The 25708-nt window shown below is 41.1% G+C and overlaps 1 protein-coding gene across 4 annotated transcripts in view; it reads left to right on the top strand.

The window, feature by feature from the left end:
• The window catches only part of SPHK2 (sphingosine kinase 2), a 51617-nt gene that overhangs the window by 14586 nt on the left and 11323 nt on the right, over window positions 1–25708 (top strand). For all 4 annotated transcript variants that reach the window (XM_056543404.1, XM_056543405.1, XM_056543407.1 and 1 more), the window contains 3 exons: window positions 13681–13830; window positions 13924–14018; window positions 25525–25640. In XM_056543404.1, coding sequence (XP_056399379.1) covers window positions 13681–13830; window positions 13924–14018; window positions 25525–25640 — 361 coding nt within the window. The remainder of the gene's footprint in view (window positions 1–13680; window positions 13831–13923; window positions 14019–25524; window positions 25641–25708) is intronic.

Here is a 25708-nt window from a genome sequence, read left to right as displayed (position 1 = left end):
CCAAAACCCTTTCGGAGGACAAGCCCCCTTCAGGGAAAAAACCCTTCACTAGGGTTATTTAGTTGTTAATATACCAGATGCTCCTGTTTTTCGTGGGGGGTCTCACACCCTCCTACATTATGCTTATGCTGTTAGTACTTTAAATAACCTGGAACTGACATTCAGGAGAAACTTTCTGCCTCCTAATGACGTTGTTGCTCAGTACAGGTTTATATAGCACCTCCACTTCTACCTGCTATGACACCACTTATTTTTTGCTTTTTAATTTATATTAGATATTCTTATAGAGTCCCTGTCTAAAAAGATGAACGCTAGCCCGCCCAACGTTTCGCCAGTGAACTGGCTGTCAGTTCACTGGCGAAACGTCGGGCGGGCTAGCCTTCATCTTTTGTTGTATGTTTGTTGTCAACAACAAACATGGGATAGGTAATTTAACTATTACTCACCCCCATTTGCCAGGGTCAGGGTTTTTGTTTAGCCCCTTATGGTCCTCTCCCATTCTATAACGCTGGGCCACAGCATCACTGATCGTGGTGCCGCTTGCTATTAACCCTTTAGAAGCGGCGTTCAAAGTTGAATGCCGCGTCTAAAGGGAAAGTAGAACGTTGCTGGTTAGCTCAGGAGGCTTTTAGGGATCGCCGTGGCAAAATCGCGGCATCCCAAACAGCTGTAGGACAGCAGGAGGGTCCCCTTACCTGCCACCTGGTGTCCGATTGCCGAATGACTGCTCAGTGACTGAGATCCAGGCATGAGCAATCAAGCTGCAGAGTCATTGATCAATGGTTTCCTATGAGAAACCATTTATCAATGTAAAAGATCAGTGTGTACAGTTATAGCCCCCTATGGGAGCTATAACACTACAAAAAAAAGTGAATAAAGATCATTTAAACCCTTCCCTAATAAAAGTTTTCCCATTTAAAAAAAAAGGGTAAATAAACATGTGGTATAAGTAGTGTATCATTTTAATCATATGGAAATGTAGAGAAGAGAGACCGCGAACGGTGCCTCGTGTATTACCCGTAGGATAGATATAAATTAGTGTAGCACCTTATAGGTGGCCGCTCACCTTGGAGTGGAGGATACATTGCATATCACCTCTGATGGAGGTATAAAGGTGGAGCAGGCTGCTCAGCCGGAGGGTCCTCAGGAGTCAGGAGATCCTGTCCTGTAGTAGCATGCGAAGAAAAGGGACCAACGGATTCCAGGCGCTGCTTGCTCAAACACCATAGGCAGAGGTTAATAGTAAAAGATACTTGCAGGGATCATATTTATTATTAAAATAATAAAATTACAGATAATTATTATGGTGGTGTTTGAGCAAGCAGCGCCTGGAATCCGTTGGTCCCTTTTCTCCTATTTTCTTTGCATTTTAATCATATGGACCTACAGAATAAAGATAAGGTGTCATTTTTACTGAAAAATGCACTGCGTAGAAGCGGGAGCCCACAAGTTACAACTTGGTGTTTTTTCGTCAATTTTGGCACACAATAATTTTTTTCCCCGATTCGCCGTAGATTTTTTGGTAAAATGACTGATGTCATTACAAAGTGTAATTGGTGGCACAAAAAATAAGCCATCATATGGATTTTTAGGTGCAGAATTGAAAGTTATGATTTTTTAAAGGTAAGGAGATAAAAACTAAAGTAGAAAAATGCTCAGTCCTTATGGGGTTAAACTCCCATACAAGTCTATGGGAAATATGTTACTGCATAACTTCCAAACGGCTGGAAATATTTCGATAATACTTGGTCACATGTTACTTATGTCCACTTAGAATATAGGATAGTTAATTTAACCCCTTAACGACAATGGACGTCATGGTGACGTGGTACTTGGCACACCATGACGTACATTTACGCGCCGCCATGATCGCCTCACCTGCCTCCGGCCGTCTCCCGGGGTCTTTTGCTCTCGTCTGAGATCGAGCAGACCAGAGCAGAAGATAACCGATAATACTGAGCAGTGCTATGTCCTATACATAGCACTGCTCAGTATTAGCAATCAACTGATTGCTATGAATAGTCCCCTATGAGGACATTAAAAAGTGTTAAAAAGGTTAAAAAAATGTAAATGAAAAAAGTTAAAAAACTTGAAAAATGCCCTCCTCCAATAAAAAAGTAAAACGTCAGTTTTTTCCATCTTACCCCCAAAAAAGCGTAAAAAATAATTAATACACATATTTGGTATCGCTGTGTGCGTAAAATTCTGAAATATTAAAATATATTAATTATTCTGTACAGTGAACGGCGTAAATGTAAAAAAAAAAAAGTCCCAAATTGCTGCTTTTTTGTCACATTTTATTCCCAAAAAATTTATAAAATGTAAAACCTAAGCAAACATGGTACTGATAAAAACTACAGATCATGGTGCAAAAAAAGTTAGCTCTCATATCACCCCATATACGGAAAAATGAGAAAGTTATAGGTGGTCAAAATAGGGCAATTTCAAACATACTAATTTTGTTAAAATGGTTTGAGATTTTTTATAAGCGGTACAATTATAGAAAAACATATAACATGGGTATCATTTAAACGTATTGACCCGCAGAATAAAGAAAACGTGTCATTTTTACCGGAAAGTGTACAGAGTGAAAACAAAACCTTCCAAAATTTGCTAAATTGTGGTTTTCTTTTCAATTTTCCCACATAAATATTTGTTTGGTTGCGCCGTACATTTTATTCTAAAATACTTGATGTAATTACAAAGTACAATTGGTGACGCAAAAAACAAGCCCTCATATGGGTCTGTGGATGGGAAATATAAGAGTTATGATTTTTAGAAGGCGAGGAGGAAAAAAACGAAAATGCAAAAATAAAATTGGTCTGGTCCTTAACCTGTTAAGGACCAAGGGCATAAACTTACACCCCTAGTCCCGCTCCCATGATATAACTCGGGGGTTACACGGTAACCCCGCATTATATCACGGCGGGCCCGGCGTCATAGTGAAGCCGGGACCCGCCACTAATAGCGCTCAAAGCTGAGCCGCGCGGCTAAAAGTGAAAGTAAAAAGTGCCGGTTAGCTCAGGGAGCTGTTCGGGATCACAGCGGTATAATCGCAGCATCCCGAACAGCTATACTTCAGGAGGAAGGTCTCTTACCTTCCTTCCTGCGGTCCGATCGCCGAATGAATGCCTCAAGCCTGAGATCCAGGCTTGAGCATTCAATCGCCGAAAACACTGATTGATGCATTCTTATGGAGATGGATCAATCAGTGGTAAAGATCAGTACATGCAATGTTATAGCCACCCCTGGGGGCTATAATATGGCATAAGAAAAGTGTAAAAAAAAATCATTAAGCCTTTCAATGATCCCTTCCGCTAATAAAAGTTAGAATCACCCGGCATTTCCAAGAATAAAAAAAAAACAGTGTAAATAAAAATAAACATGTGGTATTGCCGCGTGCGGAAATGTCCGAATTATAAAAATATACAGCTTTTTAAACCGCACGTTCAATGGCGTACGCGCAAAAAAAAAGTCCAAAGTAGCATATTTTTGTTCACTTTTTATATCATGAAAAGATGAATAAAAAGCGATCAAAAAGACCGACCAATGCAAAAATGGTACCGACAAAAACTTCAGATGACAGCCCAAAAAATGAGCCCCCATAGCTCCCTGAACATGGAAAAACAAAAAAGTTATAGGGGTCAGAAAATTAAAATTTTAAACGTATAAATTTTCCTGCATGTAGTTATGATTTTTTTTCAGTAGTAATACAAAATCAAACCTATACAATTAGGGTATCATTTTTAACGGAAAATGTACTACGTAGAAACGGAAGCCCCCAAAAATTACAAAATAGCATTTTTTTTCTTCAATTTTGTAGCACAATGATTTATGATTTTTGATAGGTAAGGAGGAAAGTGCAAAAACGAAAAACGCCTGGTCCTTAAGGGGTTAAGGCAAAAATGGGCCTGGTCCTAAAGTGGTTATGCAGGAAAACTTTTTTTTTTTTTTATCAACTGGCTCCAGAAAGTTAAACAGATTTGTAAATTACTTGTATTAAAAAATCTTAATCCTTTCAATAATTATCAGCTGCTGAAGTTGAGTTGTTTTCTTTCTGGCAACAGTGCTCTCTGCTGACATCTCTGCTTGTCTCGGGAACTGCAAAGAGTAGAAGAGGTTTGCTATGGGGATTTGCTTCTAAACTGGGTGGTTCCCAGAGAGCACTAAGATAGAAAAGAACAACTCAACTTCAGTAGCTCATAAGTACTGAAAGGATTAAGATTTTTTAATAGAGCTGATATATAAAAACATTTTCTTTTCCTGGATAACCCCTTTAACCCTTAACTACCCCAATTTGTGAGGGTCAGGGTTTTTGTTTAACCCCTTCCCGTAAATGGACACGTCCATTTTCCCCCTGACTTAGAAAATGTATTGGACGTGTATACACGTCCATTTGCGTTATCACCTTGTCCGTTGGCATGGTGATAGAAACGTCATCGCAGCTGTTCTGAACAGCTGACCGATGACACTATGCAGCTGGGGACTAATCAGAATGGTCCCCTGCTGCTGATCGTTGTCGTTGGCCAGTCAGTAAGTGACTGGACAAGGACTTGCGGAGATTGCGGCTGTTCCGGGCTTATCGGGTCTCTGGTGACCCGATCGCCCGGAAAATAGGGATCATCGGATCTGTCAGACAGCCCTGATCATCCTGAGGGATAGGAGCGAGGTGGCAGCGGTGCTACCTCGCTCCTATCCCCTGTCATTGGTCGGCATTTGGGGGCGGGGGGGGTCAAAGTTAAAATCCCCACTCTGCCCACGGGGGGGGGGGGGGGGGGGAAGATGGCGGCGGGTATCGGGACCGGCAATCGCAGGAGATAGCGGCGGGACCGGCGGAGACAGCAGTACAGGTAAGTGACTTTCACTGCTGCCTTCACATCTGGCCCTTCAGATGTTGCAGAACTACAACTCCAAGCATGCCTGGACAGTCTGGGCATGCTGAGAGTTGTAGTTCTGCAACATCTGGAGGGCTACAGTTTGGACACCTCTGCACAGGGGTCTCCAAACTGTGGCCCTCCAGATGTTGAAAAACTACAACTCCCAACATGTCCTTCGGCTGTCCGTGCATGCTGGGAGTTGTAGTTTTGCAACAGCTGGATGCACACTGGATGGGAAACACTGAGTTAAGTAACAAACTCTGTGTTTTGCAACCAGTGTGCCTCCAGCTGTTGCAAAGCTACAACTCCCAGCATGCATGGACAGCCAAAGGGCATGCCCTTCAGTTGTCACTGCATGCTGAGAGTTGTAGTTTTTGCAGCAGCTGAAGCCACTCTGGTTGCGAAACACTGAGTTTATCTAACTCAGTGTTTCGCAACCAATGTGCCTCCAGCTGTTGCAAACTACAACTCCCAGCATGCACTGATAGACCGTACATGCTGGGAGTTGTAGTTTTGCCACAGCTGGAGGTCCCCCCCCCTGCTCCCCCCACCCCATGTGACTGTACAGGGTACATTCACACAGTTGGGTTTACAGAGAGTTTCAAGTTTGAGATGCAGCAAATTTTCTGCCGCAGCTCAAACTCCCGGCGGGAAACTCGCTGTGAACCCGCCTGTGTGAATGTATCCTAAAAACACTACACTACACTTACACAAAATAAAAAGTAAAACACTACATATACACATACCCCTACAAAGTACCCCCCCCTCCCCCCCAATAAATAAAAAAAAATGTCCGTATGACACTGTTTCCAAAACGGAGCCTCCAGCTGTTGCAAAGCAACTCCCAGTATTGCCGGACAGCCATTGACTGTCCAGGCATGCTGAAGTTTTGCAACAGCTGGAGGCACCCTGTTTGGGAATCTTAATTCTTGCATCCGGGTTCATCTTATGCAAATCCCTAATTTAGGCCTCAAATGCACATGGCGCTCTCACTTCGAAGCCCTGTTGTATTTCAAGGCAACAGTTTAGGGCCACATATGGGGTATTTCCATACTCGGGAGAATTTGCCTAACAAATTTTGGGGGGCATTTGTAAAAATGTAAAATTTAGGGGAAAACCAGCATTTTAGTTACACATCCAACTTTAATGACCTGTGGGGTGTTAAGGTTCACTGTACCCCTTGTTACGTTCCTTGAGGGGAAATAGTTTCGAAAATAGTATGCCATGTGTTTTTTTTTTTTTTTTTTTTGCTGTCCTGGCACCATAGGGGCTTCCTAAATGTGACAATAAATAAATATTAAATAAATATAAATAAAAGAAATAAATAGCCGATAACTTATACCGGAATATCGGTATAACCTATCGGCCCTAACCTCCACAGAGTATCGGTATCAGCCCTAAAAAATCGATATCGGTCAATCCCTACTTCAAATCCACTTCAAAACTGAACTGGTCCTTGAAAAATTCTGATTTAGAACATTTTGTGAAAATTGGAAAATTGCTGCTGAACTTTGAAGCCCTCTGATGTCTTCCAAAAGTATAAACATGTCAACTTTATGATGCAAACATAAAGTAGACATATTGTAAATGGCAATCGATATATAATTTATTTGGAATGTCTATTTTCCTTACAAGCAGAACGTTTCAAAGTTAGAAAAATGCTAAATTAAAAAATTTTTCATGAAATTTTCCACCAAGAAATGATGCAAGTATTGACGAAAATTTACCAGTATGTTAAAGTAGAATATGTCACGAAAAAACAGTCTCTGAATCAAAATACATAAGTAAAAGCATCCCAGAGTTATTAATGCTTAAAGTGACAGTGGTCAGATGTGCAAAAAACACTCTGGTCCTTAACCCCTTAACGACGCAGGACTTATATTTACGTCCTGCGCCGGCTCCCGCGATATGAAGCGAGATCGCGCCGCGATCCCGCATCATATCGCGCGGGTCCCGGCGCTCATCAGTGGCCGGGACCCGCGGCTAATACCACACATTGCCGATCGCGGCGATGTGCGGTATTAACGCTTGAGAAGCAGCGGTCAAAGCTGACCGCCACTTCTAAAGTGAAAGTGACCCGGCTGCTAAGTCAAGCTGTTCGGGACCGCCGCGGTGAAATCGCGGCGTCCCGAACAGCTGACAGGACACCGGGAGGGCCCTTACCTGCCTCCTCGGTGTCTGATCGGCGAATGACTGCTCCGCGCCTGAGATCCAGGCAGGAGCAGTCAAGCGCCGATAACACTGATCACAGGCGTGTTAATACACGCCTGTGATCTGTGTAAAAGATCAGTGTGTGCAGTGTTATAGGTCCCTATGGGACCTATAACACTGCAAAAAAATTTAAAAAAAAAAAGTGTTAATAAAGGTCATTTAACCCCTTCCCGAATAAAAGTTTGAATCACCCCCCTTTTCCCATAAAAAAATAAACAAACATATGTAGTATCGCCGCGTGCGTAAATGTCCGAACTATAAAAATATAATTAATTAAACCGCACGGTCAATGGCGTAAGCGCAACAAAAATTCCTAAGTCCAAAAAAGCGTATTTTGGTCACTTTTTATACCATTAAAAAGTGATCAAAAAGTCCGATCAAAACAAAAATCATACCGATAAAAACTTCAGATCACGGCGCAAAAAATGTACATACCGCCCTGTACGTGGAAAAATAAAAAAAGTTATTGGGGTCAGAAGATGACATTTTTAAACGTATAAATTTTCCTGCATGTAGTTATGATTTTTTCCAGAAGTGCGACAAAATCAAACCTATATAAGTAGGGTATCATTTTAACCGTATGGACCTACAGAATAATAAGCTGTAATTTTTACCGAAATATGCACTGCGTAGAAACGGAAGCCCCCAAAAGTTACAAAATGGCGTTTTTTTCTTCAATTTTGTCGCACAATTATTTTTTTTCCCGTTTCGCCGTGCATTTTCGGGTAAAATGACTAATGTCACTGCAAAGTAGAATTGGCGACGCAAAAAATAAGCCATAATATGGATTTTTAGGTGGAAAATTGAAAGGGTTATGATTTTTAAAAGGTAAGGAGGAAAAAACGAAAGGTGAAAATGGGCTGTGTCCTTAATGGGTTAAAGTCCCATGTATGTTCCCACATAACTTCCGTAGGGCTGGAGATATTTCAATAATACCTGGTACACATATTACTTATATGTCAAATACTGTAAAAAGATATTATAGTTAAATTAACCCTTACCTACACCCTTATATAAAAGATGGATTTTTGTTTCAAGTCCCATGCAAGTATATGGGACTTCTAGTACCTTACTCCACAAGCTCCGCTCTGCATCTCCTGGTGAATGTGTAAATCTGGCTTGCAAGCCGCACCCCATCTCATAAAGACATGCCCACATTTTAAGACCCACCCCTTTTATTATGTACCCTTTTTGTGCATCGGACTGGCTTGCAAATCACGCCCAGTCCCACAAAGCCACACCCCTTCTATTTTCAGCTTACAATATCTTCATCACAAATAAGTCCCACCTGAGGTCGGGATGTGAGGTCGGGATATGACAACAATATATGAGGACGGGATATGAAGTCAAAAGCTTCCTCCTATGTTGATTTTACTCCCCAACAAGGATCAGGAAGGAAAAACCGGGCAACGCCGGGTATTAGTTGATGTTAAATTGAGCTGTGTTTATGTAGTGCTGAAGAATCTGCTCAGACTTCGGCTGTTGTCTTTTGTGCTGACCCAGCTCATCCTACAAGCAATCCTTGGGCCGTGGGAAGTTTAGAATCAGCCTCTGGGTAGAACATGGCTGCCATTGATGTGCTCTATGTCTTGGATTCTAGCCCAGGACTTGTGTTTTCATCTTTGAGAAAAGCAGATTGTGAGTATGCAAGCATGTACAACTGACTGAATAGTGTAGTTCTCACAGGTCGTCTCATCTGGTGCCCAGTACCAAGTTTCTTGTGCTGTACTTCTTACTTTCCAAGAGGGAAAAAAAAATTTGTGTAACTTAAATTGTCCATGTTTAGAATGCACCAGTTACCTCAGTGCTGTATTATGGCTTGTGCTCCAGATAATTATAATTTATTGTATTCTTCTTTTACACACACTTATATTTATTATGCAATAATATTGGGTGGGCCAAAATGGCTTGCATTGAATATAGATCTGTATTTCCATTCAGCATTTTATCTCTGTACACGGATTCTTTCTACATATCTCACATAAGTGAGTACACCCCTCAAATTTTTGTAAATATTTGATATCTTTTCATGTAACCACACTGAAGAATGACCCTCTGCTACAACTGTACAGTAGTGAGTGCCCAGCCTGTATAACAGTCTTTAATATTGTGTCCCCTCAAAAAAAAGAAAGCTATTAATGTCTAAATTAGGCCCAAAATGAATGTCAAACTCCATTATTTTATGGAGTTCACAGTGAAGTACATGTTTGCATTAATGATTTCCTCCATGAACGGTAGCTCCCCAGTGCCAGCAGCACTCCTGCATCCCCAGACCATGACACCCCCACCAACATGCTTTACTGTAGGCAGAACAAACCAAACTGTCTTCTACTCTTCACCTGGTTTCTGCCACACACTCTTGACATCATGTGAACTGAAAAGTTTGGTTCCAGTAATCTATCTTCTTAGTCTGCTTGTCTTCAGCAAACTGTCTGTGGGATTTCTTGTGCATCATTTTTAGAAGAGGCTTTCCTCTGAGATGACAGCCATGCAGAGTTCTTTGCCATGAGGTCCCATGGTCAACCTCCAGTGACCAGTTTTAGAGGGTGTGAGAGCGATAACACCATATTTAAAGAGAATCTGTAGTGCTCTGAACTTTATCCCCTATCTGAAGGATAGGGGATAAAGTTTTAGATTGCGGGAGGTCCGAGCGCTGGTGCCCCCTGTGATCTCCTGTACGGGGCCGTGGCAATGTACAGAAAAGGGGGCGTTCTGTTCCCGCATGACGTGGCAGCCGACACGCCCCTCCATGTATCTCTATGGGATTCATGGAGGGGCGTGCCGTCTGCTGCGTCATGCGGGGACGGAACGCCCCATTCCTGTACATTGCCGCAGCCCCGTACAGGAGATCACGGGGGGGCCCCAGCGCTGGGACCCTCCGCGATCTAAAACTTATCCCCTATCCGAAGGAGCACTACAGCCGGCCTGAGCTCCTTACATGACGGGACATCGCTGCGGGCGGAGATACGCTGACGGCTCTGTGACGTTTCCGTCCCCAGGAAGCAGCATAAGGGTCGCAGCGGAGAACAGTGAGGCTGATACTGGAGCAACAGGGGAACATAGGAAGGTGAGTCAGTTTATTTTGTTTATTTTTGCAGCCCAGGCACAGGAATATGTAAAATTCATGCAGTACAGATGTCCTTTATTAATAACTAGCTGACTACCCGGCGTTGTCCGGTTTTTCCTTTCTCATCCTTGTTGGGGAGGAAAATCAACAAAGGACGAAGCTTTTGACTTCAAATCCCATCCCCATATATTGTCCTCGTATCCCGTCCTCGTATCCCATCCTGTAATATGTGTACCAGGTATTGAGAAGTTATGTGAGAATCAATTTCCCATTGATTTGCATGGGACTTTAAGCAAAAAACCCGCCCCTAGTCTGTATGAGCTGAAACCCATAGTAGTAGTATTTGACTTGTACTCCTGAACCTGAATGAAAACTTTATTAATATACAGAATTTTTAGTGTTCTGATTAAGTGCGAGCACCTGCTTTTTGGTGATAGGTTTTATTTGATATCTAATCCTACGAGTGTAAAGTACAAGGCTACATGGCATCAGGTAATAGAATTTTTAAATTCTGGTGTCTTAGATCCGTTCCACTCTATTATTGAACCTTACAAGTTATGTCATAATATGACATCCCTTACCATATAAGAATTAACCTTGGAGGTAGAGGACAACGGTGTACACTGCTGTGAATACCATCTAAAAGATCTGAGCATTTTTTATTTTTTTAAATCAGAAATTTAGTTTTTTGCATACAAAAAGAAAACACACAAACAAACCAAAACAATACCCTACCCCCTCCCAACCACAATCCTCCACCCCCCACCTCTCAAATACAACTAACCCCCCCCCCCCCACCCACACCCTTCCTCCATGCCCACGTAACAGATAGGAACTGCAGCACTGTGTTATACCATAGGTAACAGTCCCAGTTAAGAGGGGAAACAGGCAGAAAGTATCAGCATTCCAAAAAATACTATAAACACAAAAGTAATATAATAGGTGTGGGAAAAAAAATTAGAACATGGGCAATCTTAGCACACTTGAGCTGACGCAGGACACTAACAAAAGAATACAAATCAGAAACCAACAATAGGGGAACACAGAAAGACAGGGAGATCAGGGGAGACACCAGTACAGCCACTAAGATCATCCAGGGACACCCAACCCCTGTAGGTATGCCTCGAATGGGGTTTGCTGCAGATACGTAGAAGCCAGGGGTATCTATCCAGGGACGCCAGACTCCAAATTTCTCCATAGCCTTACACTTAAACTAGACTCCCTTCTCTAGACAAATGACATGGTCAATGTAGATACCAGTTCAGACAGAGTAGGAGAGGCCCTCAACCAGTGTTGTGCAATCAATTTATGGGCCTGGTACAGAATTCTACATATACCTAGGTACACCCCACTGTCTTCCTCTGGACCCCCCCACACATCCCAGTACACAAATCAAAGCAGAAACAGGAAGTATGATACCATAAACCCGTCTAATCAGATGTATCCGTATGATGTTCAGAGTCCCTCATCACATGCAGCAGATGGGCATCAGGCAGAGAACGTGGTCAACAGGAGTCCGCCCGAACTCCAACATTTAATTCCCATTTCTCCCTATTAGTCAAAGGGTAAGCTCTATGATAAGAGGATAATAATTCACTATACAATACTGAAATCCCTACCTTAGTAGAATCATCAGTAAACAATCAATCTACAGCCTGGGTCCTAAACTGGGCATCCAAGGCATGAGGTAACTGCAAATATCTATAGAGAAAAGACTGGGGCTGAGCGAATTCCGCACAGTTGGGCAAAGGACTTCAAACCCCCCCCCCCAGCGTACAATTGTGACAAAGAACCCCCCCCCCCCTCTTAGTATACTGAAGAGATCTAAATTTCATCCACACCTTATGCATTCAAAGGAATGAAGGCACCATATCCAGGGGCCTCGTTTGAGCTGCAGTTTCCAATGGGTAAACTGGCGTCACCCCTCCAAAACGCTGGGACACTAACTGACCCGTCTGCCCCATAGTAGCATATAGGGCCCAACCTTTCAACTGCTGGATCTGTGCGGCCAAGAAATAACCACGGATTGTGAATTGAGAGACGAACACCCCCCCCCCCCCTTCCCTACCATGTTGTAAAGTCTCAAGACGTATTCAAGCAGGCTTATCATTCTAAATAAGTTCTCGGTATAGGGACTGAATTCTAAGAAAATAATTCATAGAGATCTGTACATTTGTGCTTGGACTCAGCTGTTATACAGCCATGTACTACAGTCAGCTGAAGACAGGTTGCTGTTACGTAGCCAGAACTTTTTTAAGGACAGTGACCCCTAACCTTGTTGCACTATGTGAGCCATGTTCTTCTATGAGTAATGTTTGGGAGCCACCTTAGACTCAAAAATGCTGAAGGTAAATATTTTATTGTTTAAAAAACAAACTAGGAAGTTTTAAATGTTAATAGATTTGCCAATCAATATTTGATATTGTTATACCGTCCAAATGACCACTGTAAAGGGCATGTTTGCAGTAATGTCAATTGCCAGTTCATGCAACTCAAGACATCCATGGTAAGCCATACAGCATCATACATGTCATGCAGCTATGAAGAGAAGAAGCATCCCAACTTTATCAAGGGATAGCTTTTTGACCCAACTCATGAAGACTTCAGAAACATTCATAGAATAAACTTTGTACACCTATACACGTTTACTAGAATACTATTAGTCACTGGGTGTTGGATGCTGCAGTATTTTTATTATACATATCTGGGTCATGGTGATTGATGTGAAATTTAAATTCTATTGACTTCTCTGATGCTTGGTAACTTAAATCGAATGAGCCCCAGAGAAAATAACAGAATCTTCATTCATAAGATCTGTGTATATAATGTCTCTGGTACAAGAGCCAGAGAAAAGCGCTTCAGAAAGGCTCCAGTGCCCAAACATGACATACACACATTTGGTGAATGCCCTTTTACGGCTTATTACAAAATGGAGCTGTAATATGTCCATATGCAGATTCTGTGCACAGAAGCTATATATATCTACATAAGGAAGCAGCACAGGATTCATGCACAGGGGCACTGCATTGTGTAGAAGACCTAACAATAACTTCACACTTTATTTTCATTGTGTATTATATATGTGATACAGTCATGGCTGTAAATGTTGGCACCCCTGAAATTTTTCAAGAAAAAGTATTTATCACAGAAAAGGGTTGCAGTAACACATGTTTTGCTATACGCATCTTCTTTTTCCACAATTTTGAAAGGGTGCCAATAATTTTGTCCAGACCATTTTTAGAGTTTGGTGTGACATTATGTCCAATTTTTTCCTCCCTTTTTTGTTTAGTTCCAATATACACAAAGGGAATAAACATGTGTATAGCAAAACATGTGTTACTGCAATCCTTTTCTGTGAGAAATACTTCACTTTCAAAAATTTCAGGGGTGCCAACATTTACGGCCATGACTGTATATGCTACAGAATAGGCATATTTCCATGTATGTGCTACATGTGAATAAAATGAACCTTATCCCATGTTTTGTCCTTTACTTTGCACTAACGATAACATATTTTTCCTTTAGAGATTAGTCCAACTCTTCAGCCCAAATCCCGGCGTTTAATGCTTTTACTGAATCCATGTGGTGGACGAGGCAATGCCTTGCAACAGTGTCACACTCATATATTGCCGATTATTACGGAAGCAGACATCAGCTATAACCTTATACAAACAGGTAGACCTTTTATCATGCTGTTATTACTATAGTGCTGGAGGGCTATCTTCCTCTTATAGCCTTCTAACTTTTGTGTTTGTGTTTCACTTTTAGAAAGACAGAATCATGCCCGAGAGCTGGTGCAGAGTATTAATCTAGAAGAATGGGATGGCATTGTCGTCATCTCTGGAGATGGACTTCTCTTTGAGGTAACTTGCCAGATCATTTGCAGAAGTAGTAATATTATGATATCAATCAGTCTTATTATCAGGGGTGTGGAAATAAAAAAAATATATATTATAATATATATAAAAAATAATAATAAAACTTGTCCAAGGGACTAAAAGGGGTTCTACTTGTCCTGGTATACAAACTAATTTCAACTAAAATAGTATGTAAATAAGGTTTTTATTAAGTATTTTTAAGTCTGCCTATTAAGTTTCTATTAAGTGTTGCTCTGTCCCGAGACATGGGTGGGGGGGTCCTAACGGCTGGACTCTCCAGAGTCAGACATCTTATCCCCTACCCTTCGGGTACCCTTTCAATGCAGTCGACAAATGCAATCAAGTTGGAAACTTGGAACAGATTTCCAAATTAAAATAGTAGCTTACTTTACAAAAAAAAGTGTAATGGATGGGGAGGGACGGGCAGTGTTACAAATGGGGAGGGGCAGTATAATGGATGAGCAGGGGGGCAGTGTAACAGATAGGGATGTGGGGAAGGGGCAGTGTAACGGATGGGGTGGCGGGGAAGGGGCAGTGTAACGGATGGGGTGGCGGGGAAGGGGCAGTGTAACGGATGGGGTGGCGGGGAAGGGGCAGTGGTAAGGGGTGGTATAATAGGGAAAAGAGGCAATGCACAAAGCACCCCTCATTTTATAGTGCACATTTATTTTCCTCATCTGACATGCTCCCAGTTGTTTATAATAAAGCATGTTCCCCAATGACATCTAACCTGCATGTGCAACTCGCCGCCGCTTATGTCTTAAGTCATCTGCCCCTTTCCACTGTAACTGTGCTCCTGCTGTGGGCTCCTCGAATTTCTATTCAGCCCAGGATGATGCGTCACGTGTAAGTAGAAAGTGTGTGTGAAAATTAACCTGCCCTGCACCCGGAACCGCATGTCACGGGTGTCTGATGATAGGATTTCCACATCCCTGATTATATTGATCCTTTATGTGCTTTGGGATTTTTAGCATGATATAGATTTCCAAATGTTGGCAGATTGAGCCACAACTTTAGCCTCATATATTGGATACTCCAGAAGAAAAGGAAAATGTCTCAACTGGTGCTAGAAAGTTATACGGATTTGTTAATGACTTTTTGTTTACTTATCAGCTTCTGTGTACTACAGAGGAAGTTGTGGTGTTCTTTCCAGTCTGACCACAGTGCTCTCTGCTGCCACCTCTGTATTCGTCAGGAACTGTCCAGAGCAGGAGAAAATCTCCATAGCAAACCTCTCCTGCTCTGGACAGTTCCGGACAAATCCGTATAACTTTCTAGCACTGGTTTGTTACATAGTATGTAAGGTTGAAAAAAAGACGAGTACATAAAGTTCAACCTAAAACCCTAAAACAAATCCTGACTCCAGTATGTCAATCATAGCAAGTCCTTGGATCAATGTTCTTTCTATATAAATTTAGTATCCATAACCTGTAAATTAGTTTTTTCCAGGCCTCCTCTGAGCTTTTTTATTGATTCAGACTTCACAACATCATAGTACCCAAAGAAGAAACAAACCCACTATATAGACCGAAGAGTAATGTAAAATCACTTCATTATATTATTTCAAAATATAATACATAAAAGTACCCATACAGCAATGGGCATAGAAAGAAAATGTTGGTACTGGGGAGGGGGATAATACTCTACGGGCACACAGATAAAGGGCCCTGTATAGCATGCATATACTAGATGACAGTTCAAAAAGTGCAAAAAAAAAAAAGTAGTGGATAGTATAATAGTGGCTGGAATCATGGGTGAACATACATAAGGCATGAGTCACTTATATACTGCATATACTCCATAAGACCATACAACCGTGTGTGTGTGTATATATGTATGTATATATCTCACACGTACAAGTACAAGAAAAACTAAATGAGGAGAAAAGCATGCAGAGTATATCACAACCAAAAGTGGTATTCCCCAGTTACCCACCACACCACTGACGCGTTTCGCCTAACAGGCTTTGTCCAGGAGTCGGTCTATATAGTGGTTTTGTTCCTTCTTTGGGTACTATATTATTTTATATCACTTGACAATATTTGTATGTACATGAATAGATACTCAGCTTGAACTTCCTAAATAGGTGATTATCATCACAACATCATATGGCAGAAAGTTCCATAGTCTCACTGCTCTTACAGTAAAGAACCCCCATCTGTGATGATGGTAAAATCTTCTTTCCTCTAGATTTATAGATCCTCAAGGGTTAAGGATGACAGAGGGTTAGTCCCATCTTATAAAGTTATAGCATATAGTTAGGGTCCAATCTGCGAACCCCACCAATCCTGAGAAGTGGAGCCAGTGCTGGTGTAGTGCTGCATGCCCTTTTTAAGAATTATAATTCTTTATTTTATATAGCCCGCACACAGATTTCACAGCACTGTACACTCAAATTGGTCTCTGTTCCCATTTGGGCTCACAATATAAGTTCACCTATCAGTATGTTTTTGGAGTGTGAGAGAGAACCCCAGCACTGCAAGGCAACAGTGCTAACCACTGAGCCACTGTGCTGCCCTTCATGGTTTTGCAACCCCTATGAATATAGAGATATGGTATATCCTACCAATATGTCATTCTTTTAATAGATTGGAAAACCCTTGAGGCTATGTTCACACACCGTGTTAAAAAGGCAGAGAAAGAAAAAAAAAATATGGAAATGCAGCCAAAAATAATATGGGGGAATCCAGCCTGTAACTCCTGGACCTCAATGCAAAATCTGTTAGAGGGCCCATCACCTACCATGATTTAAAGGTCCCACATATAATTTTAAATGAATCTGTCATCAGTATCACCTGCACTAAAATACCTTGCTCAGTGCCTCCAGTCTTCAGTAGTAGTTCCTGATCTTCTAGACATGTTAATGATCCTGCTTTGTGCCTGGGGGGGCTTTAAAGTCCCTGGTTCACAGTGACATCCATTATAATGTGTTCTCCCCCTCTGCTGCAGAATTGAGCACCACTCTGCAGCATATTGTCTGTGGCCACAGCTATTGTGCATGAGGAGAAGAGGTGTTATTATTCAGAGTGGAGCTCCATTTTATTCATTTTTTCCTGATATAAAAAGTGACCAAAAATACACTATTTTGGACTTTGGAATTTTTTTTGTGCGCACGCCATTGACCGTGCGGTTTAATTAACGATATATTTTTTATAATTCGGACACTTCCACATGCGGCGATACCATATATGTTAATTTTTATTTACATTTGTGTTTTGTTTTATTTTAATGGGAAAAGGGGGGTGATTCAAACTTTTAATAGGGAAGGGGTTAAATGATCTTTATTCACTTTTTTTTAATTTTTTTTTTAATTTTTTGCAGTGTTATAGCTCCCATAGGGACCTATAACACTGCACACACTGATCTTTCACATTGATCACTGGTTTCTCATAAGAAACCAGTGATCGATGATTCTGCCGCTTGACTGCTCATGCCTGGATCTCAGGCACTGAGCAGTCATTCGGCGATCGGACAGCATGGAGGCAGGTAGGGACCCTCCCGCTGTCCTGTAAGTTGTTCGGGATGCCGCGATTTCGCCGCGGCTATCCCGAACAGCCCACTGAGCTAACTGGCACGCTTTCACTTTAGACGCGGCGTACAACTTTGAACGCCGCGTCTAAAGGGTTAATAGCGCGCGGCACAGCGATCAATGTTGTTAGAGGCCGGGCCCGACCCGCTATGACGAGGGGCCACGCCGTTGCCCCGCGTTATAGATTGGGAGCGGACACATGACGTTCCAGTACGTCATGTGTCCTTAAGGGGTTAAATCAACTGGTGCCAGAAAGTTAAACAAATTTGTAAATGACTTCTATAAAAAAAATCTTAATCCTTCCAGTACTTATTAGCTGCTGAATACTACTGAGGAAATTATTTTCTTTTTGGAACACCGTGCTCTCTGCTGGCATCACAAGCACAGGGCTCTCTGCTGACATCTCTTTCCATTTTAGAAACTAGCAGCATATGTTTTGGGGATTTGCTCCTACTCTGGACAGTTCTTAAAATGGACAGAGATGTCAGCAGAGAGCACTGTGGTCATGATGTCAGCAGAGAGCTCTGTGTTCCAAAAAGAAAAACTATTTCCTCTGTAGTATTCAGCAGCCAATAAGTACTGGAAGGATTAAGATTTTTTTTAATAGAAGTAATTTACAAATCTGTTTAATTTTTTGGCACCAGTTGATTAAAAATTGAGAAAAAAAAGTTTTCCACTGGAGTACCCCTTTAAAGACAAAGGGTGTACAACCTCTCCCAGTCCATGAGCACACTTAGCAGCTAAGCCAGTGGTCTCCAAACTGCGGCCCTCCAGATGTTGCAAAACTACAACTCCCAGCATACCTGGACAGCCAACGGCTGTCTGGGCATGCTGGGAGTTGTAGTTTTGCAACATCTGGGCCGCAGTTTGGAGACCACTGAGTTAAGCACTCTTAATATCAGGTTGGCCCAGGCTGCTGCCAAGATTTATCAAAACACTTAAACTGGTGCCAAGTAAACTGTAGTAGCTGCCCCTAGCATCCATGCAGGTATCTGCTTATATCAGTCTTTCATAACCAGGGTGCCTCCAGTTGTTTAACTACAACTCCCAGCATGCCCGGACAGTCAAAGGCTGTCCAGGCATGCTTGGAGTTGTAGTTTTGCGACAGCTGGAGGCTCACTGGCTTATATGGCCTCTGTGACTAGTTGCTGCAGGCAGATATTTCTTATTCCGTTTGTATTAGTTAAGTTAAATTATTCTGCTGATAAATTAAACAGTTTGCTTAGACAGTATATAGTGCCATTCCTATTATCATTAAAGGGGTACTCCGGTGGAAAACTTTTTAAATCTACTGGTGCCAAAATGTTAAACAGATTTGTAAATTACTTCTATAAAAAAAATCTTAATCCTTCCAGTACTTATTAGCCACTGTATACTACAGAGGAAATTATTTTCTGTCTGTCCATGGTCCTCTCTGCTGACACCTCTGTCCGTGTCAGGAACTGTCCAGAGCAGGAGAAAATCCCCATAGCAAACATATGTAGCTCTGGATAGTTTGTAAAATGGACAGAGGTATCAGCAGAGAGCACTATGGACAGACAGAAAAGAAATCTAACAAGAAAAGACTTTCCTCTCTAGTATTCAGCAGCTAATAAGTCTTGAAAGGATTAAGATTTTTTTTTAATAGAAGTCATTTACAAATCTGTATCTAGCTTATTTTGAGAATAGCATAGTATATACTACTGCTAATCCATTCATAAAATATATAAGAACTTATGTCCGATTTGTGGACGATATTTTGTTAATATGGTCAGGAACTAGAAACCAATTTTATCAGTTCGTAGATTACCTTAATGACGTTAAAGGTTATAATATGGAGTTTACACACCAATATGGCGGAGATACGCTAGAATTCCTAGATATCAAATTGTTAGTGAAAGAAGGGAAACTAATAAGTGAAGGATACAGGAAAGAAGTGGCTAAGAACACGATACTTCACTATCAAAGTTCCCATACACAAGCAGTTAAAAACGGTATTCCATACGGACAGTTTTTACGTTTAAAAAGAAATAACACTCAAGATTCAACATATCAAAAACAGGCAACCGAGCTAGAAAGAAGATTAATAGAACATAACTATCCAGTAGATCTAATTAAGAAAGGGAGACAAAAAGCAGATGAGAAAAATAGAGAAGAATTATGTAGAGAAAAACATAAAAACGCGCCCTTGAATAGGTTCACGTTCACATTTCAGAATTCACCGGTAAATAAAATGATAGAGAGAGCAATTAGGAGGAATTGGTATATACTTGAGACAGATGAAGACCTCAAAGAAATGGCAGGAAAGAAACCATTAATCTCCTATAGGAAAAGGAAAACAATAGAAGTATTGAAATGTGCACATAATACACAAAAAGATAAAGAAAAGAAAAATAAAACAGACTGGTTAACTAGTCATGTACCAACAGGGAATTTTCAATGTAAAAATTGTAATTTTTGTAAATATAATCTCTGCTTGCAAACATTCAGAATAGGTCCAATTACCCATACGGTTAGCGAACTTATTACGTGTAGAACAAAAAACGTGGTCTATGTTATATTTTGCCCATGTGGCTTCTACTATATAGGGAAAACAATCAGACAAATGTGCGCTAGAATCAGAGAGCACTTTTACTCTCTACGCACTAAAAAGGGAGCTCCCAGATTTATTTCCCATGTAGTGGAAGCCCATGGAGGAAGTCACAAATCATTAAGGTTTGCAGGAATAGAAAAAGTAGCTGCACGACCGGGGCTAAGATCTGATAAAAACCTTCTTAGAAGAGAGATACAATGGATAATTGCTACTGACGCAACGGGAGTCTTAGGGCTTAATGATAAAGTTGATGTCTCAGTTTGCTTCTAAGAATGTTTTTTATGATACTAGTCCTGGCAGTCTGAACAAAGAGCTAGATCTAAGTAGGAACAAGCTTAACTAAGCAACCTCCTCCCCTTCTTTTAACGTCACAAGGTGTGTTAGATGGTGATAGGTCCAATTACTAAACTCACCTGTATAAGAAGATGACATGTTCCGGTAAAGAGTTAGGCCCGTTGAAGCACTACTAAGTGCGAAACACAGGTGTCGCCTCTCTGTGGTACCCCCCTTGTACCATCCGTCGTCTCCCCGAGAATTGTACTACGGCTGTGAGCAACGTGCAATAAAATCTGCTGAATTGGAAACCCGGTGAGTGCCGACTTTTCTTTGTCTTCTCATGCACTGATGGTATATTCTACGTGAGTCCGAGCACCACCGTATCCCCACTCCGCTACAGCGACTTAGTGTCCACCCGCTTTCAGGTTCAGAAATTAGCAGTGCTGAACTACGCATCTATACATTTACAAATCTGTTTAACTTTCTGGCACCAGTTGATTTAAAAAAAAATAAAAAATAGTTTATCCACCGCAGTACCCCTTTAACAATTGTTCTCCAGTCTGTATAGTTTTTACTATGTAAGGGAGGAATAGTTATTCTACCACAATTCAAAAAGATGCATGAAGAATCTTCTAGAAGACAACATGTATCTTCTTGTATTGTGTGGGTGTAACTGTTCTCTATCTTGTAGGGAGATCTGGGCGTACGTCTCGTTGCGCAGATTTATTTATAACTAGTTTATGCAGTTTGTGTTTAGCTTTGAGCAGTGCATGCAGGTGTTTTTTATCTGTTGTTTAGCCTTTATTATACTGTACATGTGAATCGTCTTCAGGATCTGCAGATTTGAATTTACAAAATCAGTGTAGTGTTGATGCAGATACAATATGAATATTTTCTATTGGGTTTGTAAATAACGTCGATCTTTTTTATAGAAAAGCTAGACAGATACTGCAACAGTTCTATAAAGCAGGTCTAATAAAAGGGAATCTGTCACAATGAAAATTGAGTGCATTCTGCAGGCAGCATGTTATAGAACAGGAGATGCTCAATAGATTGATTTATAGTTTACAGTGATCCCTCAACTTACAATGGCCTCAACATACAATAGTCTTTTCTGGACCATTGTAACTTGAAACCAGACTCAACATACAATGTACAGACAGTCCAGATCTGGAGGAACTGACCAATTAGGATGGGCATTCACTAGTAAATCACCTTTATTACTGAAGTGCATGCAATGACTGGTGTCTGGTAGCGCCCCCTACAGTACAGGGAGGAACTACAAGTTCTGTACTACTCTTACCTGTGCCAGGGTTAGCTGCTCCTTTTGTACACCAAGTAAGGGTGGTTCCATTTGGGACACTGTGTGTACTGTATAGGATCCTGAAGAAGCTCCTGTCCTCTACATAAACCATTGTTTTGCAACAGCTGGAGGCACCCTGGTTGGGAAACACTGACATAGACAGTGATTTACAGCTCCCAGCAGATCTTTCTTACTTTTATATGTAAGGATTTGCTTTATCTGTATTAGTGATCTACTTATTTCTATTTAATCCTCCCTTTTTTTTTCCTATTTTTGGATGACATTTTGGGGCTTCTGAACTAGGGATGTAAGAAAAAATCGATTTGCGCGATTATCGCAATTTTTCACTTTGCGATACTTAATCAATTCAAAATATTTTAGAACCGATCCTTTTAGGGATGTGGCATTTGTATCTCCTGACGCCCAGAACAGCATGTCCCGGGCATCAGGAGATACAAATTCCACATTTGTGGAGCCGGGCAGGCCTGATCTGACGCGGCGCCGCTCTAGGTGTACGGAGCGGGCTCAGACTCGTGCCCGCTCCGTACTCTGCAGCCCCCGGCTGCTTTCAGTAGCCAGGGGCCGCTGATGCTTCTCCGACGCGAATATTCAGCATGCGGCGCTCAGAGGGGTGTATGGAGCGGGCTCGGGATTCCTGCCCGCTCCATACTCTGCTGCCCCCGGCTGTTCTCAGTAGCCAGGGGCCGCCGCTAATGGCCAGCAGGCTGTGGCTATTAACCCTTTAGATCGCCGCTGCCAAAGCTGACAGCGGCGTCCAAAGGAATCTGTGAATGCTCCCTGGTTGGCTAGTGGGGTGGATCGCACCCCCCCCGCAGCACGATCGCGAGGGGGCAATCTACTATGGAGGTAGCCGGAGGGCTTACCTCTCCTTCCCTGCTCTCCGTGGCTCTGTCTTTGATAGAGCCTGGCTGGACCAGGCTCTATCAATGGATCGCAGATCAATGGAGTTAAATAGAACTCTATTCATCTGTCTGAGGAATCTAATGATTCCTCCTAAAAGTCTAATAAAGTGTATAAAAAAAAAAGTTTTAATAAAAGTGTAAAAGACATTGTTTTTTAGATAGAATCTGGATATATTGCGGTGTATCGTCACCTAGACGGTATCGCGATATATCGAATCGCCACACTGGTATCGCGATTCGAATCGTATCGCCAAATTCTTGGCGATTCACACCCCTATTCAGAACCAATTATCAGGTTTCCATAGAGTTCTGGTCTCAACATACAATGGTCTCAACATACAATGGTCCTCCTGGAACCAATTAATATTGTAACTTGAGGGACCACTGTATTGGGAAAAGATTAAGTAAGTCTTGTAGAGACACTTTTACATTGACTCATCTTGCTTTTTCTAAATGTATTTTTATTTTTACATACACACAGAGAATTTTCCATCTATCTACAATAACAAACAATAACAAAAAATACACCCCCCCCCCCCCAGCCCATCACTGTTTTTCTTTCTTTCTTTTTATCGATCTATTTCCACTCACTCCATTCTCTCTAATTCTGGGTACCTTTCCTTTTATTTTTATAGTAGATTAGCTCATACCTCTTTACCCGATCTAACATATTCAGCCATTCAGGGATTTTTGGAGCTTCTGGTGCAAACCACTTCCTCAGAATAAGTATCTTAGCTACTCCTAATGTTTTCAAGCATACTCCTTTCTTCCCCACAATCTATGGACCATTTTTTATTTGGGACACCACTATGACTAACATTGAGGGATGACTCCTCAATATTACGAAAAATATTATTCTAACTTTTCTCATCTATTACCTCAACCTCTTCAGACCATTTTTCTCTATTTCTTGGGTGGTCATACTTTATATTCTTTTTTATAAGTATATTATAAATTCACCCAATTATTATTATTTTTTGTGCATATTTTATTTACCCCTATTAATTCAAATAATTTGTGATTAACTACCGTTAACCTAGGACTAGCTATTTCCCTCCTATATGCGTCCCACACTTGAATATAGAAAAATTTATCAACCTCCTTTAAACTAGACCTACTTTTTAGTGCCTCCTAACTTATGCATCCTTTGTGATAATTTGATTCACATACTTAATCCCCATTTTCCCCCAGTTCATATATTCAGAGATTCTGAAAAATTCTGGAAAAAAAACATTATTCCATATTGGTGTGTATATTAAACTACCTTTCACTCTTGTGATTTTGTCTTATATATTTACAAATTGTAATCAACATTTTACAACAGTGCGAATTCCCACCCTTCAAAGGTGTTATCCAATTACTCTCTATTGCTTCTTGTAAAGTGTGCCCTATTTCCATTAGACCCTCCACCATAAATTCTTTAATGGCCTCCTCTTCTGTAAAAATTGCACACAAATGGGCTGAGAGATAATATGTTCGGAAATTTGGAATCCCAAAACCACCTGCTTTATGGGGGGGATTTAGAAACCTCTGCTTTAGCCTTACCCGTTTCCTTCCCCATACCTAATCATTAATTACTCATTCTAACCCTTTAAAAAATGTATCTGTAATCCATATTGGGGCTGCCCTCATATGTAAAACAATTGGCAAAATCGCCATCTTACTCAAGGAGATTCTATCAGCCTTGTTAAAGGGTAGTTTATTCCATATTTCAATTTTGTCCCTCACTTTCTTTAACGCTGGATTTAAATTTAGTCTGGAGAAATCCTCTATTCTCTCTATTTTTACCCCTGGGTATTCCAAGTTTTCTCCTGGTTTCAATATACATACCCTCCCACTTGATTCTTTTATGGCCACATCCAGAGGCAGAAGGGAGGACTTACTCCAATTGATCTTCTATCCGGAGTATTCTCCAAATTCCTCAATCCTTTCAATTATACCTGGTAGACTTTCCACTGGGTTTTTAATAAATAACAAAATGTCATCTGCATATAATATTATTCTCTTCCCTCCACTGTTCACTCCAAACCCCTCAAACTGATCCGTTGTTCTTATAATCTGCGCTAGTGGCTCCAGTATTTGGGTGAACAGCGAGGGGGAGAGTGGGCATCCTCGCCTAGTTCCCCTTTTAAGTACAAAGCTTTTGGTTAACCGTAATTCTAGCTCTGGGGCCCTTATACAGAGTTCTTATTCCATCCATGATAAAATTCCCCAAATTTTTCCCAGAACCCCAAACAGAAATCCCCACTCCACCCTGTCGAAAGCTTTGTTAGCTGTATTACAATCTGTATTTAGGAGGGATATAGGACGATACAAATCTACCTCTGTGGGGTCCTTGCCTTTTTTTGGTATCAAAATTAGATTGGCTTCTGCCATTGAAGGGAATAATTCCCCCATTTACAAGGATCCATTTATAACCTCCAAAAGGTAAGGTAGCAATTCTTCCCCAAATAATCTCATATGTCAACTCATCTAATCTGAGAACCTCCCTTACTTCACCAAGAGTAATCCTGCCACTTATCTCCACCTTATCTTCCTCTGATATTTGGGCAAGGTTTATTGATTAAAAAATTCTTTAATCTGTTTCTCTGTCTTACCTACTTGTTCTCCATATAATTGTTGATAAAATTTAAGAATTACCTGTTTTATTTCTTCTTCCCCTTGTATCTGCCTCCCTGTATGATCTTTTATAGTCCTTATACTCTTATTTTAATTTTGAATGATTTTTGACATATAATTCCCTGATTTACCTCCTTCAAAATACCCTACTTGACCCTTAAAAAAAAAAAAGAAAAGTGCATGTTGTGCCTTCTCAAGAGATAATTTTTGCCATGTATACTCTTATTTATTTGCTGATGTCCTACATCGTTTGTGTAAATTCTGCACAGGTTGTTAATGGTTTAATGGAAAGACCCGATTGGGAGGATGCAATAAAGATGCCTATCGGAATTCTCCCCTGCGGATCAGGAAATGCCTTGGCGGGAGCAATCAACTATAATGCAGGGTAAGACACGGGAAACCCTTTTATAGCTTAATTTCCTAAGCATTTGCATACACTATACACAGCCCCAC

This window comes from Hyla sarda, chromosome 10 (assembly GCF_029499605.1).
Source record: "Hyla sarda isolate aHylSar1 chromosome 10, aHylSar1.hap1, whole genome shotgun sequence".
In the NCBI taxonomy this organism is placed as follows: Eukaryota; Metazoa; Chordata; class Amphibia; order Anura; family Hylidae; genus Hyla; species Hyla sarda.
Note: the sequence above shows the minus strand (reverse complement) of the source record. Positions and strands in the feature narration are given on the sequence as shown.